This window comes from Passer domesticus, chromosome 1, assembly GCF_036417665.1.
Source record: "Passer domesticus isolate bPasDom1 chromosome 1, bPasDom1.hap1, whole genome shotgun sequence".
Lineage (NCBI taxonomy): Eukaryota > Metazoa > Chordata > Aves > Passeriformes > Passeridae > Passer > Passer domesticus.
The window spans coordinates 100087399-100102595 of record NC_087474.1 but is presented as its reverse complement, the minus strand read 5'-3'; the positions used below and the strand labels follow the sequence as shown (position 1 = coordinate 100102595).

The window sequence follows — 15197 nt, the reverse complement described above, 5'->3', positions numbered from 1 at the left end:
GTGGCCACTGCACAGGACTGGGCATCTTAGAGGAATACAGCAGGCAAAACTTACAAATCATGCACATCTTCCCACCATCCTTGCAACATGCTACAAGAGAGAAACTGCTCACAGGTCTGTCTCAGTTATAGGAATCAGAGCTGTTAGGCAGACTAGAAGGGACTTGCATGCTGTATTTTCTCATCTTGTGAAGCTGTAAGCGAGAAGCACAAAGTCTGCACCGTACCTTTCACTTCTGGCCGATACTGCATGCCATCATCTTTCTTTCCAACTGCATTTGTGTCATCTGTTTCTAGGTGATAAATACATGGTTATTTATTAGGAAAGGATATTTTCCAGACCAGTATGTGTGCATCACTGATAAGCCAGAATAATATTCAAAGAACTATTTTAAATTGCAGTAAAGCTGGACACACTCCCACATTGTTCCTCCCACACAACCAGGTTGGTATCACACCTAGTCCTTAGCTCCGGTGTCCAGACCAACACAGCACACCTCAAGCTTTAGGTTTTGAATGAAAAACTCTTCTGTGTTATGGACCTAAGTTATTTTGGTGACAGTCTGTTTTGGTGCTGGAACTGCCCAAGTTACAGATCTAGATGTAACTGGCAAAAAGTTGGTAGAAATCTGTTATTCCCATGAGAATGTCCTAAATGCAAGCCCCCAAAACCGAAGGATTATGGGCTGGATTAGCTACAAGGCAGTAGACAGAGGGCTTCAGTGAACCATTCCAAGACTGGAAAAGGAAATTATAGAACCACTTTGGTTGGAAATAAGCATATTTCAAATGCTTATTTCCAAATAAGCATTTGAAATGCAAATAAGGGAAAAAACCCTTAAGAATAAAGGATCAATGTCTGTGCAATCAGGGCCCAACCTGACTCACACTGGAAGCACATTTTACAGCCCACAGCAACAAGAGGGAAGATTTCCCACACACCCGTGTTCCTTCTGCTCTCCTACCACCCCCTCAGGTAAGAACTGTTGGACTATTGCTTAGATTTTGCCAAGAGCTTTTCCTGTCTTTCCAGGTAACAGCAGCCAAAGAAAGGCAATGCAAACACAGCACTATGTGTGTAGTGTGGGGAACCCAAAATTAGAGCTGATGAGTTCACTGATAACAGCATCTGTGACTTCTGACCAAAAATGGAAAAGGGAAAGTCTACCAAGCCCAGTTATTGCAGAATTTAATTTTTCCAAAAAGCCAAAATTAATCCTACCTGAGCAATGCCCAAGGTGTCTGATGTCAATCTGCTCTTGCCTCAGACATGATGCCTCTCTGACAAAGCATGGATTGTTATAGGAACTTCCATCAGAAGCACATACAGGATTAAAACTGTATCCACTGCAGTCTATGTTACATACACACCTGTTAATTGAAGCATACAGCAAAACAAAATTGACATCCAGCAAACAAAAATTAAGTCATGTTAAGTCCTAAGTAAGCACTAGCTTGTGCACCAATGCCAGGAGGGGAGAGCGTGCTGCATGAGGATGCTGAAGAAGTCTTTGGCATCTCAGGCTTCCAAGCAGAATGTACAAAATTGTGAATACATGCTTCAGTGTGCTCTTCAATAATGTATTAATGTTTCTTGTAGTTTTACTCTGGTATCAATCTCATAGAATATACTTGAAAAGTGATAACACACTAGAAGGAAGATTTACTACACTAATATACCAGTTTGTAGTATTTATTCTCTAGTGCGAAGAAAGTCAGAAGAATATTCTAACTTTTTCAGTGTCAGGGTGCTTGAGAGGGAAAACAAAAAGGACTCCCTTTTCTGTTAGGCAATAGAAAGAGTTCTATTACAAAGGCTGTATAGACTCAATATGCTTGGTTAATATTGGTTAATATCTTGCTCTGTCATTTCAGAAAGACTTTCATTCATACCTTTGAAAGTTAACAATAGGTCTATTATGTTGCATTTAAAACAGGATTATGCAATCTGAATTATTTTATATTGCATCCCATTAACATTTTGGTTGTTTAGGATGAATCGTTTTCCACACAATTTGCAGCTAGGGATTGTAAAATGAAAGTGGGAAAAATGAGGACCTATTGTGTAGCTGTTTCCTAACCACACAGAGGTAGGACAGCCAAAGACTCAGATAGGACTATGACCTGTTCATGTTTAGATACTTCTGTAGCCCCAGCAAGAAGTCCAGAAATTTTACATATGTGAATGGCACAGGAAAACTTTGCAACTTTGCATGCCTCACACCCCCTGACTATTTTAATCAACATTCTGCTTTCTAATAGAACTTTTGAATTTTTGAATACTTTTGAATGAAAGTTTCTGTGTATGTTCGACACTGCTCTGCAAGTTCTTGTCCACCTTTGGGATGGGGGAAATAAGGAGCGTAGCTGTAGAATGAGGGGGAAGACAAGGCTGGCACCATGTCCAACTCTCAGCTCACAAGCTCCTCCTGATGTAGTGAGTGTGAGAAAGCCACCTTCTGAGAAGGTGGCAGTGGGCACAAGATCCTCTCCTTGGCAGAAAGCTCTACAGGAGAACATGGTCTGACTGCTGGAGTGACTATTAGCTTTATCTTGATGTGACTTACTCTTGTAAGTAACAGAAAGGGGGGAAAACATCCAAGCAAACAACTTACCAGTTTTTTTATGTTCTTTCCCACTGTTGCAGATAAAATTAAACTATTAAACAGACAAATATATGCCTCAAGCTTGTAACAAATCTTCAGCAGAATCAAATTCCATGCTACAGAAACACTGAAGATGGCCAGAATACTTCTCTCTTTCTCTTCTTCCATGAGAAACTTTTGTTCCTTAATTTAAAAATTCTAATTTTGCAGGTAATTTTCCATGCCTGTGAACTTCAGATTGTTGCTAGACAGAACATCTCCAGTGCAAACAGGGTTTTAAGTGCACCTACTGACAGTGAAAAACTGCCCCAGTAATGAGTCTCTACACATCTTAGGGACCTACTTCCAAGTACTAATGAAACCTCTAAATATCCATATGACAACATATGATAATCTTTCTTACTAGAAATGGTAATGGTTGTAAACCTTAGAACCAGGATGGAAATACTATTTTGTTTACCTACTCCCACATGATGTTAAGACTAATCAGGGGTTTATTAGGGTTTATTACATACAAATAAAAGGCTCATGGCTCAGCAGTCATGCATATTTATTGACACAAACTAGCAGAGAGCTGGTCCTCATTTGTATGACACTGGCTGTGTGCACTCAGATATCTTTGCTCTCCCTTAAATCTGTCTGTAGTCACCATCTGATGTCTGCAGCATCATGATTATAGTTGGATTTTGTCATTCCTGGTGACAAATAAAGTGAGTTTTGAAAATATCTTTTTTTTTTTCTTCATGGTGACATTACAGACTAGAGTTGAAACTGCTTGAAAATTGCTTATGTTTCCATGCTTTGCTGTGATTAGGTTTAATATCTAATATTTAATGCTTACTTTTTCAGAATTGTCAGATGCTTGCTTTAGGGCTGCTTATGAATTCCTGACCCTGATGTTCTGGTCAACAGTCTCAGTCTTATCTCTAACCATCTCATCAAGGTACAGAAATGTCACATGTTGACCCCCTTCACATGTAGCTGATTATGTGCCTGGTGCCATTAGCTACTTTGCCTATGACCATGGTGCCAAGTGGCACTTCCAGCCTTCCCCTGGCCAGTTAGTCACTGGGCACTTGGCAGAGCTGTCTGATGTGTAAAAGCAGATGGTTTAAGTACACTGAGGCATAATGAACCATTGAACTGGACTGAAGCACTTTAAAAAAAATTGAAACTCTTATTCCAATATAAACCTCTGAAGCCTTTCAGAGGGCTGAAAGAGAACGAGTTAAGGAGAGGACATGGCTTGAGTGCATTGGTCTAACGGGAAAAGGGCTTCTACAGATGCAGTAGAGTGGCAGAGGGAGCCAGGAGCACATGTTAGAAACCTGGACTTGTCAGAGAGCCTGCATAGGGTGCAGTGAATTTGTCCTTGCTCACAGACAGTTTCCACTAGACCAAAAACACAGACAGGACTGCATGAAGTGCCAAATCGTGAGATGAGAGCAGTGACATATGGGGAGTGCTGCTCTTGACAGAAAACATGAAAAGAATGTTGTTTTTAACCGCTTGGTGTTTGTGAAGGAAGGCAAAACCATGGGAGAGCAAGTTGCTGCTCTGATGTTTCACATCAAACACTTTGAAACTGGAGCCTAAGTCCCTGTGAGGGGACAGGACCACCACAGACTGAAACAGAAAAGCAGCTCAGGAAAGTATTGGAAGACCTGCCAACAAACCCACTATGAGATACTGAAAATATGTTATATCCTGACGTCAGAGAGCTACAGAGGGCAGATAATAGCTTGGTACTGAGATGACAGGAAATCCAACTGCTTGGTGGAAGCCAGCTTCCCCCCCACCAGCCAGTTTGGGAGCCAAAGCCAAGAAGAAGTCAAAGCTCAAGGCTACCAAGCAGAACCCACGGGTCTGAGCCATACCACAGACCACACAAAAAGCACACAAAGTGTGTGAGAAGACACAGCAGACAGTGAGAATGAGCTAAAAGTGGCATCTTAAAGGGCAAAAATCTTATCAGAGGCCTTTGCAAGCAGGAGAACCTGTAAGAAGCACCAAGGACTGTTTCCCTTCACAGCTAAGACTGAGACTGAACACAAAATTGCAGTCCCATATTGCAATCTGTTCCCTGAAGTCTCTCTCCTGCTGGGGACAGAGCACAGAGAGAGCATAAGGACAGTGCAGAGCTGCTCACAAAGGCAGGGCAGGAAAAGCTTGAGATCATGAAGGGGGAGCAGGGACACATGGGAGTGGCACAAGAGGGGCACCCAGGAAGAGAGTGAGCCTTAAATGTAAAATTCAGAAGAAAAGAGTTAGTCACTTAAGGTAAAGTCACTTAACAGAACTGTGTATTAAGGACATCTTGAATGTGCTTCATGCTTCATACGAGAAAGAAGTGAATGACTGCTTCAAATTTTTGCTGGAAAAGCGTGTTGTAAAAGACACAGTGGAGTAAAAGGAGTGAGAGCCCTACAAACATTTTCTTCACTATAACATTCCTATTGGTTTTAATCAAAAGGATTTAAACAGTTAATGCTCCAAACTGATGTCTTGCTGGAGGAGGTTCCTGCTTAAGGTCCTCAACAGATCATTCTCTCACTTATCCCAGGAAAGTCAACAGGATATATTCAGATGTTTTCCTGATGTACTAGGCTATACAGAAAAAGTACCTGAATTTTGTCATCAGAGAGCTGGTGCATTATCATTCATTAACTCCATTAGTTAAACAGAAAAGCACTTGAATTTCAAGAAAGGACAAAGTCATATAATTAAACCAAGCAGATTTTTTTGGGTGGCTTTAATAAGCAAGAAACGAGGATGTACAACTCATTTTTTAGGGGCTACTAGGTGTAACAAAGTAAACGTGTTTCGTAAAATGAAGTGACAAGCTCAGGCTGTAAGAGCACTTGCTGCTATTAGTAAATTAATTAGATCCCCAGAGATCAGAACACATTTCAAGGCTACCTTTTGTTTTCAGGCTTCAAGGTATACGTGGTCTGTTGGAAGTTCTGTGTGCTTAAAAACCCTGGCAGGTTCAAAGAAAAGAGAGGGGAAAAAAGGAAAGGAAAAGCATGACTGACTTGTGGAGCGGGCTTGGCTGCTGGGAGAGACTGGCATTTCCAACAAATGGATGAGGCTGCTGCAATTATGCCCACCTGGGTCTTGCTCACAAATGTATTTTTCTGGCCTGGCCTCACAGGGAGTGCTGCTTGCTATCCCTTCCCAGTAGCTGACAACGTGAGCATCCTCAGGTACTCACCAATTCATTGGCGCATCTGCTTACAAATGTAAAATGGAAACACTGGAGTAAAACAAAGTGTGTGAAATGCACACAGATGGATAAGGGGATGCTTGATGGAATAAATTTAGGTGAATTGAAATAGCAAGGGTGTTGCAATTGCAGTTAAGAATATAACCATGCCAAATGAAGGATTACCTTTCATTTGATGCTTCTTCCCTTGTGTGCAGTTCTTCCCTGATGAAACCTGAACTAAGAAAATCTGGATTTCAAAGTGATTTTTCTACCTATTTGACTAGAGTTGAATCTTCATCAAGTTTTTGGTGTGTTTTTAAAAATCTTTTTATAGCACAAGAGAAGTAGAATTCAATTCTACAAAGCTCCTTTGTGCCTGGCTTTAGCACTCTGTCTTTACTTCTGCCCAGCAATCCAGAGCACCCTTTGAATACCATAAGTTTCAGCTATTTTTCAGACATCCCTTTTCCTGCATTCCCCTTTTTCATGGCATGGCTCTCTCTGACCACTGAAGAAATTCAGTCTTTACTGCAGTGAGCTTCTCACAGCCTACATGGCGAACTGATGTTTGCTCTCTCAAAAGCAGCCTAACCCTCAAATAATGGGAACCTCCAAAGACTTGACACACACTGCTGCAAAGATCACTAAAAAATATACATTAAAAAAACAGACATGGATTATTACCCATCTAGGATCTATCAGTTTCTTAATAGCCAATATAGTGAAAAGGCCACTATGCTATTCCTATCATATCAGAATATCCTGCACCCAGATTTTCATAATTAATAATCCCACAACAGTCGTAAATCCCTTGTTTAGGTTGATTTTCTCTATGGTCTGAATGGTTTGTTTTGCACACAAATACTTGGGATTTTTTTCTTCTGTTGGATCGGAAAGCTGTGAGTTGCATTTACACAGGATTTAGATACCCTTCCTTATGAATATCGACATACAATATCATACCCTAAAAAGTCAATTTAAAAAAAAAAGTTGGTAAATGAGTGAAAAAGTGGTCAAAAGAGGTAAGTATAAACTTGCATGCCAGATTTCAAATGGGCCAAATCTTTCCCTGGAGGACAAATTATATAGACAAGGCAGAGACTAGGACTTTGAAATATCCACATTGGCATTTCTAAGTGTTAATACTAAGTCTTCTGAAATTCTGCTTTGGCCTTTGTGAAAACAGACACTATGTAAATTATAGGAATTTATATATTGCTGAGGTACCTTTGCTTTCTAAAGTAAATCTCATAAAATGTTAATCTCAAAAGGTCTACTTGGGGATCAGCTGTCAATCTTTCTTGAAAATCTACATTATAAGTCAAAACATATCTTTGACAGCACAGTACACTTATTAAAAAAAAAAAGACTGAATGTGCTCAGAATCCCATTTCCATATTTCTTCTGTTAAAAAAAATTATGTAAAACTGAGAACATGATAAATTTGAATTTTTACAGTGAGGATATTTTCAAAGACAAAAAAAAAGATAACAACTCAAGTGGGGCCTTGACAAGATGGCGGAACCTCCAGAGGTCTGAAGATGACAGGACATCTGTCACACGGCCTCAGGATGTTTGTGGGTGGGCCAGCAGGGAAGCAGCTCTGCAGAAAAGGCCACGAGGTTCCAGCGGAGCAGCAGGCTGGGGGGCTGCATCACAGGAGGGTCACCAGCAGAGCAAGGGAAGTGACTAAGTGACTCTTGTCCTGCATTCAGCACTCATGGGTCCCATGTGAAACACTCTGTCCTGCTTTGAGAGCCCTCAGTAACGGCAAATGCTGTGAGGAGCTGGAGAGGCTGCAGCGGCGAGATGCTGCGATGGGTAAAGGGATGGAGTGTGGCTGTTGTGAGAAGGGCTGGGGGCACTGCACCTCTTCAGCCTGGAGAAGGGGAGGCTTTTGGTGCTGTCACCAACAATCCAAGAGAGGTTATTAAGAAGATGAGAGTGAGGCTCCTCTCAAAGGTACACGAAGAGGAGTGAAAGACAGCAGGTGCAAGTCGCAAGGAAAGAAATTGTGATTGAACATGAGGAAATTATTTCAAAGTGAGAGAAGTTCAGACCTTGAATAGATATGCCCAGCTGTGAAATCTTTCTTCCTGGAGATGGTAAGAGCTCTCCTGGAGAAGTCCTTGATCTTACATGAATAAATTATCCCTGGCTGCAGTGTAGGGCAGGAGCCAAGACCATCTAGAGATCCTACCTTTTGATTGTGTACTGATTAGATAATCTGTTTATCCATGAACAGTCACTAGAACTGAAAAGTCCAGTGTGTGCTAAGAAAAAGTCAGGAGCAAACCATGTATGTTTGTGATCTGACCTACAGAATTTACCCCATCAGCTCTAGATGCCCCAAGCTCTGTGGTGCCACCTCCGTGTCCACTTCTCAACATGGCTACTTTTCTAATTCAAAATTCCAACAGAAAACACCCAGCCACATTCATACTACTTATGTCTGTGGGCTTCTTGCCACTTTCTCACACAGGAGTATAAGTCTACCAACCTCTTGTGCACACATTTTGCACGATTATGCATAATATGTTGTCTTTTCAACAAAGAGGAGCAAGTTTTGGCCAGAGAGACATTTGATGACCAGAGAGTCATTTGATGGTCAGAGGAAGAAGGCAGACACTGACTGAATGGTGTCAGGCAGCAGCTTTTCCCATTGTACATACAACCTGTTTCAGTTTTGGCATCCAACAGGAAGGAAGTCCCACCCAACCCATCCTGTTCTTTGCATCCTGTTACCTCAGACCTACAGAAAACCACTATTCAGGCAAATGATATGTTATGTGTTTATGCAATTTAAGACTAGTGCATCCACAAGTGATTGTCTATGCCCTTGAAAAGATTGATCACAAACTACCAACTCTTTAAAATACTTACAAGTTGTATGGAAAAAGAAGAAAAATATGGAGAAATATATTTCTGTGATGCTTCCTCAACCTGATTGCTTTCTGAGTTTAGATAAAGAAATAATGTACTCATTTGCATGTAGCTGAATACAAATTTTCCAAGTGTACTGTTTATGACACCCCTCTCTTCAGACTTGATTTCTGTGTTTCAACCACTCCACCTAGAATCAACACTGAAATTTTTCATAGAGGCAGTGGAAATTACAAAGTTGTTTATGCTTTTGCATTCAGTTTACTGTGCATTGTTACCACATTTGGTTTAGACAGGTAATGTTTCTGTGAAGTCAAAAAAAATGAAGATACAAATCTAAAACCCTGTGCAAAGCCTGATTTCTTCAAACTATGTGTGATCTAGTGCAATAAAAGCATATGTATAATTTTTGATCAAGAGATAGCCATAATGCTTTAACACCAAGCATGAAAACTAAGAATCTGTAACTTTTTCAAAGGGGAAAATACAATTTAAGAGCAACAAAAAATTAACATCACTAATTTGTAATATGGTGTGTATCGCAGCTCTGTACTACCAATCTTCTTTAAATTTGCTATTGAAATGCACCAAGATTTGGTAATTACACAGATTCACAAATTAATTCAGGCTTAAGAGATGTATAGAGATCACCTAGTCCCAGCCCCTGGTCAAAGTTGGTCCCAAGGCTGTGTCTGATCAAGTTCAGACCATCTCCATGAATGGAAGTGCCAGACACGGCGTTGGAGTGTCCAACCACCCGTGTGGTAGAAACATTTTTCATTATGACAACACAAAATTTACCATGCTTTGACCTGTGTCTATTGCTCCTCACGATATCACTGTCCACCTCTGAGAAGAAAGGACCTGCTTAGATGATTCTAAGGACCTGTAAGTTCAGCTCTAAAAATCAGGAGTGACCAAGGATCTTGCTTCTGTAAAGTCTCAGATTGCACAGCTTAGAAAAGAGGTTGAAAAAATTAATAACTTTGCCTTTACTGTTTGCATCATAAATATGGCTTGATATTATCTACTTAACATTAGGGGACAGCTCAGCTAACTCATACAGTTATTATAATGGAGCAAAATTTTTTTCTTCTCTGGTTCAGAAAACATTACCACACTATCCAAAAAATTCCAGTGGACATTCTTATGTCTTAAAAAGAAAAATCAAACCAGAATATTTTTATGAAATTAGGGAGTTTTATGATTTGCTAGAATTAGGGGTGATAGTGTTTGCAATGTAGTGCAAATTTGAATGAAAATATAATACTGACTAGCACTGTTTATACATAATGAAAGATATTTGTGTTGCCAGTAACTTTGTATGTCATGATATAATTTTATGATGTCAAAATCCATACTGAAACACAGCAGTAAAGAGAATAAAAATTAGATGTTAAAAGCTATTACAAGGGGTTCTCTACTAAAGTTTCCCAAAAGAAGATTTCAATCCCATCTTATTTCTGCCAGGTAAATAACTGGTTTGATTTTATGAAAAATTATGCCAATTCCTGTATTCTACTTTAGCAAGTTTGTGACTTGCTATGTGACTTGTCAAAACCAACCTTGTGAAGGCAATCTGTGTTAACAGACCCTGATTTATCTATGGCTAAACAGTGAATATCACTGAAGCCTGTTTTAACGGTTAAAGGCACTGGGAAGAAAAATTAAATTATATTTCATTCCTGTATATAACTGAAAAATATTATCCAACAAATTGCAAATAACCTACATGGGAATATTTTCTAACTTTTGCGCATTTTCTACAAAAAAATTCTTGTTTCCACTTATTTTTTTAATGAGGACTAATTAAAGAAATCTTAGAGGCAAAAGAGCTCTCTCTGTCTGTTGTCAAGAAGCAGGAACTGGTTTCATTTTATACGAGTAGGATGTAGATAATAAGTCTTCTGCTCCCTTCAGCTTTATCCTAATTTTCTTATAGATAGTATATAGCTGCAGGAATTCCAGCTCTACAAGTGCAGAAAGACTAAGCATGCTTTTACTGAAGTTGAATGCTTCAGGATTTATTTTCCAAAGCCAAAAGCACATCTCAGTGCATATAGCAAACATACATATATATATATGTATATAAAATCTATACCATCTTTCCAGTCATAAATGAAGCAGACCAAGGCAATAATCCAAAAAATTATTAGTATTACAAAAACAGCTCTAGTTCATTTGTCTCTCTCCTGGAAAGAGCAAGCTGGCTTCAGTACTATGGCATTTTACGAATTGTGAAGTATCATGCTAGTATTCACGAGCACTATTACCATTTTGCTTTCCCTTGTATTCTACAGTTTAATCTTGAATGTACATCTTGAATGTTAGTGCTAAGCTGCTTTACTGCCTGAGATGTCTTCATGCTGGTATCCTGTAATAAAACCTTGTGCAATTAAGACATATTTCAACATTAAATGGATTCCAGCTGGAAGACAAGAAAAGGGAGAGTGATGTTTTCTCCGACTAGTGATGTTCAGGCACTGTTATTCTGGGATGCTGTTCCCTCTGTGGATAAAAAAATGTACCATTTGCAAGTCTCTCAAACACCTTCATGCACTGTGTCTGCAGCCACAACCCCAGTACCTGCCACCAGCCCAGATCCCAGTAAATCTTATTCCATACTGGTGGCCACTGCCAGGACAAAGGGTGTTGGAAAACAAAACCCCATCAGCAGACAGAACTTCTTTTAAAAACCCCTTAAAGCCTCATGGGGCTGTCTGAAGAAGCCCTTCCTTCATGATATCTCTGCTCTTTCTGAGAGCCCCACAGATCCTGGACAGCTGAGGTGTAATATAACCAAGTACCTCAGGTGGTGCATCTGCTCCTGCATTATGAATTGTCTTTAAAAGCTTCTTGTTTCTTGATAATTTGTTTTGAAATTTAATTGATAATAATTAATACTTTTCATTGATTTCCCCCTGGGTGCATCTAAGAGATCAAATGCCACAGTGAGTTTGGAAGATGTGACTGGCTCAAGTCTCCAGTTCAACTTCACCTTTAGGTCCAAGGTTAGCACTGATGGAAATAACTGCATGTAACACTTTATGAACAAGAACATAGAGAAAAAATATCAGGGTTGAGTAATCAGTATTTATTTTGCATTCCTGTTTGATTTTTGAGTTGTTTTGTTGGCAGGATAAAACAAATCAAGGCTCTTTGTTTGAAAAATATTAGCTGAAGATTTTCCAGTACAACTCTCTGTTGTTTTCTCCCACTATTTTGCAACCGCAGATGGTTTGTTTTTTTACAGACACATATCAAACACATTATTACTGGATGGCACTAAAGCTTCAGTTAGTAAGAACAAACATAGTCAAGCAGATAATCATGTACCTTTAACATTTTTTCCCTTTTGTTCAGTGATATTGCTAGTGAAAACATTACATACCCGACATTCTCTGCATCTTCATCACACTCAGCCCTGTACTTGCAAACTCCACATTTTGAGTGTTTTCTCTGAACTTCTGTCCCAGATCCTTCATACTCTGAAAAAAACCAATAACAGAAAGCATGACTTTCAAATTAAGGTCTGTTTTTGCTTACCTAAATCCATTTGCTTTCAGGAATACTGTCAACATAAAGCTGTCGTGTACTGAAGCTATTAACCTTAATAGTGCTCCCTTTTTGAAAGTCAGTCATTTGGAGGTTGGTAGAACTGTACCAGTGATAGAAAAGCATCCCTGAAATCACTAATGCTTCATTGATTGGCTCTTCCTTTATTCTTATTTCAGTCATTTTTATTTATTCCCGCTTCACCAGGCACATAACTGGCATTGACATGTATCCCAGTCACATTTACTCTTAATTGCCACTGATAATGTATAAACCCTGTCCCTTTAGATGTCCTTGAATATTAGGTACTGGGGATTTAAATGCTATTTTCTGTGACAGTTTTAATTACATATATCCTTATGCAAGGTTACTGCTTGCATTTTTTCCCCTTTTTGATTCCTGACTGAGATTAGATTGTGCTCATATGTCACATATGCTGTGGTGTATTTTCCAGACTACTTTGTTTAGCTCCATAGGAATAAAATAAAAAGGTCATCCTAACAAGAATCTGGTAGAAATGTTATGTATCTTAAAAAGTAAAATCAATATTTCAAATATTCTGATCCTAAAAATATATACAATTATTTTACTGCTGACATGGACATCAAAAGTCTTCACCAAGTAAGAGACAATTTACTTCACCACATAAAAGAGAAAAAAATTATACTCTTAGTGTTTCACTACCATTAGCCACTTCTATTTTTGATTTTAACTAAGTGGTGGAGAGCTAGGTATTTGAAAGGAAGGAAAAGAACCACACAAATCTGCAGAGGGAGTCGAGATCCACTTAAGTATCAGAGTACCATGATGGTGCACAGCTGACCGCACCAGGCTGCCGGATGGACGGAGATCAAAGTGATTCCATTCCTTTCCTCATAGCAGCTTTATGTGCTGTGGCAACAGTAAATCAAACACCACCAATGAAACAGCTGAATTTACATTCTTTAAATACAAACAGGAAAAAGAAATCCACAACAGCTCTTCCTAATTTCCCCGGATCTTGGAATCACTCCCTCTGATCTGTGGGGCTGTGTTTCCACAAAGAATAGTGCAGGTGAGACCTGCCTTCTGTCTATAGCATGCTGTGCATTTCCCAGGGATTAAAACCTATCAAACAAAATTCCTGCTGTAGAAATTCTATCACAACTCTTATCAAGTTGCAGTAGAGGTCATCTCCTTTTATCTTTACAAATGCACATCTTATTTGATTTCTCCTTCTTTCCAGGTGCTGCATTCCTATGCCTACATTTGGCATTTTAAAGTGCCCTTTAGTGTCAGATTTCACTTTTCCATGCTAATAAATGATCCCCTACGGTTTGAATAAGTTAAACAAATGGCACTGCTTTCATTCATGGTATTTCCACTTCTTTTTCTGCTCTTTTGACCCTTGATGCCCTTTGTCAGCAAGCTGACAGATTCTGGAAGTATGGGTACAAGAGCTGGACATATTGCTCCAGAAAAGTTGTCATCAAAGCCAAATACCATTCGTGACATTCTTCGCTTTAAACATCCAACAACCTTCTTACTTTTTGACCATTTTTCTGCACTGACAATCATATTTACTTTATTATCCACTTTATTCCCCAGTGAATATTTTTCAGGGTCAACAGTCTGTAGGAGAGGTGTTTTCCTGACACCAAGGAAAAATTACCTAGGTCCTGCACTCACTACAGATAACTGTCCTCAGACATTAAAATCCTTCCTGCTTGTGCATCCTGTTAGCTCAGTGACCTGTTCTCTGTCATCCTCACCAAATCACTGCTGACTGATTTGCTCCCAGGTCACCAGTGGAAGGGGTCACGAGGCCAAGAACAGTCTTTAGAAACACACTCATTTTCTACCAACTCCTTACCATTTAATGATCTATTGATTTGCAGTATTTTTTCATGTTAGAGATGCACTGTGTGGATGCTGTGCTCTCTAGTTACTTAGACCTGTATGGGATTAAAGACAGCATTTCACTGAGAAAGGTTATGGTTCTGTGGTGGTACTCTTAAATAAAATGTTCTGTTGTACAATTGCCTTTCTTGGAAAAATCAGTTTAAAAAATTGTAATTTTCTCAATAAAGGTTTTCCATTAACTCATAGTGACTGGCATTAGTATTTTTTCCCTCCCTTAATTTTGTACTCAGTTGATTTTTCCACTTGCTATTTCACTGCTGTGCTTCTCATAGGTGCCAGAATGAGAGGCTGTTGCCCCCCAGTCATCATATTTATCTTTTCTGAAAATATTTATGTATTATTTAGCATTATTCTACCAAAGAAAAAGAGAAAAGAAGTCATCAACAGCCTAGAGAATTCTTTACCACCCATTTTTAAAGGTTTCAGGTGCAAACCTGGTAAACCTGCTGGTTACAAAATACTTCTTCAACATGCTTAATATCCTTCTATGGTACTGCGAGCATGGAAAATATTTCATCATACCCCGTTTACACTATCTGACTTGACTACAAATGCAACCAGAGTGCTTTACTGAGCACTTTTACCACACTATTTCAATTTTGCAATGGACCAAAAGAAGTAACACACACACACAAGCATATGCAGCATACACACCCTTCCTCTTCAGCTCAAGTTATGCTCCCTGTGAATGTCCCAACACCTTTTTATTTTCAGAATCATAGCCCACAACTACTTGTTCATTGTTTCTATGTATTATTTGATGTAAAATTCTCTCTCTCTCTCTCTCTCTCCCCTCCCCCCCACCCCTTCCTAAAATTGCTTTCTCTACCTTTTAAAATTACATTTGTTTTTAAAAAAATGTGACTATTGTTATTTCCTTGATTAGAACTTGCTGGACCTCCTGTATATTGGTCACCTACAATATTCAGAAACATCTTTCACTACTAGCTGCATTATGTTTTAGCAGTAACAGTATTAGACACTGCATATAATGTAGAGTGATGTCCTGTTGTGGTTTAGGAATGGTACTCCCCATTCAGTGTC

At 39.2% G+C, this 15197-nt stretch overlaps 1 protein-coding gene across 2 annotated transcripts in view; it reads right to left on the bottom strand.

Annotated features, from left to right (window-relative positions):
* Positions 1-15197, bottom strand: part of TMEFF1 (transmembrane protein with EGF like and two follistatin like domains 1) — a 112222-nt gene that overhangs the window by 12703 nt on the left and 84322 nt on the right. Inside the window, exons 5-7 of one of the 2 annotated variants that reach the window (XM_064431198.1) lie at positions 12088-12184; positions 1222-1370; positions 227-286 (exon numbers count right to left, since the gene is read on the bottom strand). In XM_064431198.1, the coding sequence (XP_064287268.1) occupies positions 227-286; positions 1222-1370; positions 12088-12184 (306 nt within the window). Of the gene's footprint in view, positions 1-226; positions 293-1221; positions 1371-12087; positions 12185-15197 lie in introns of both variants that reach the window. The other variant, XM_064431190.1, reaches the window with a different exon arrangement.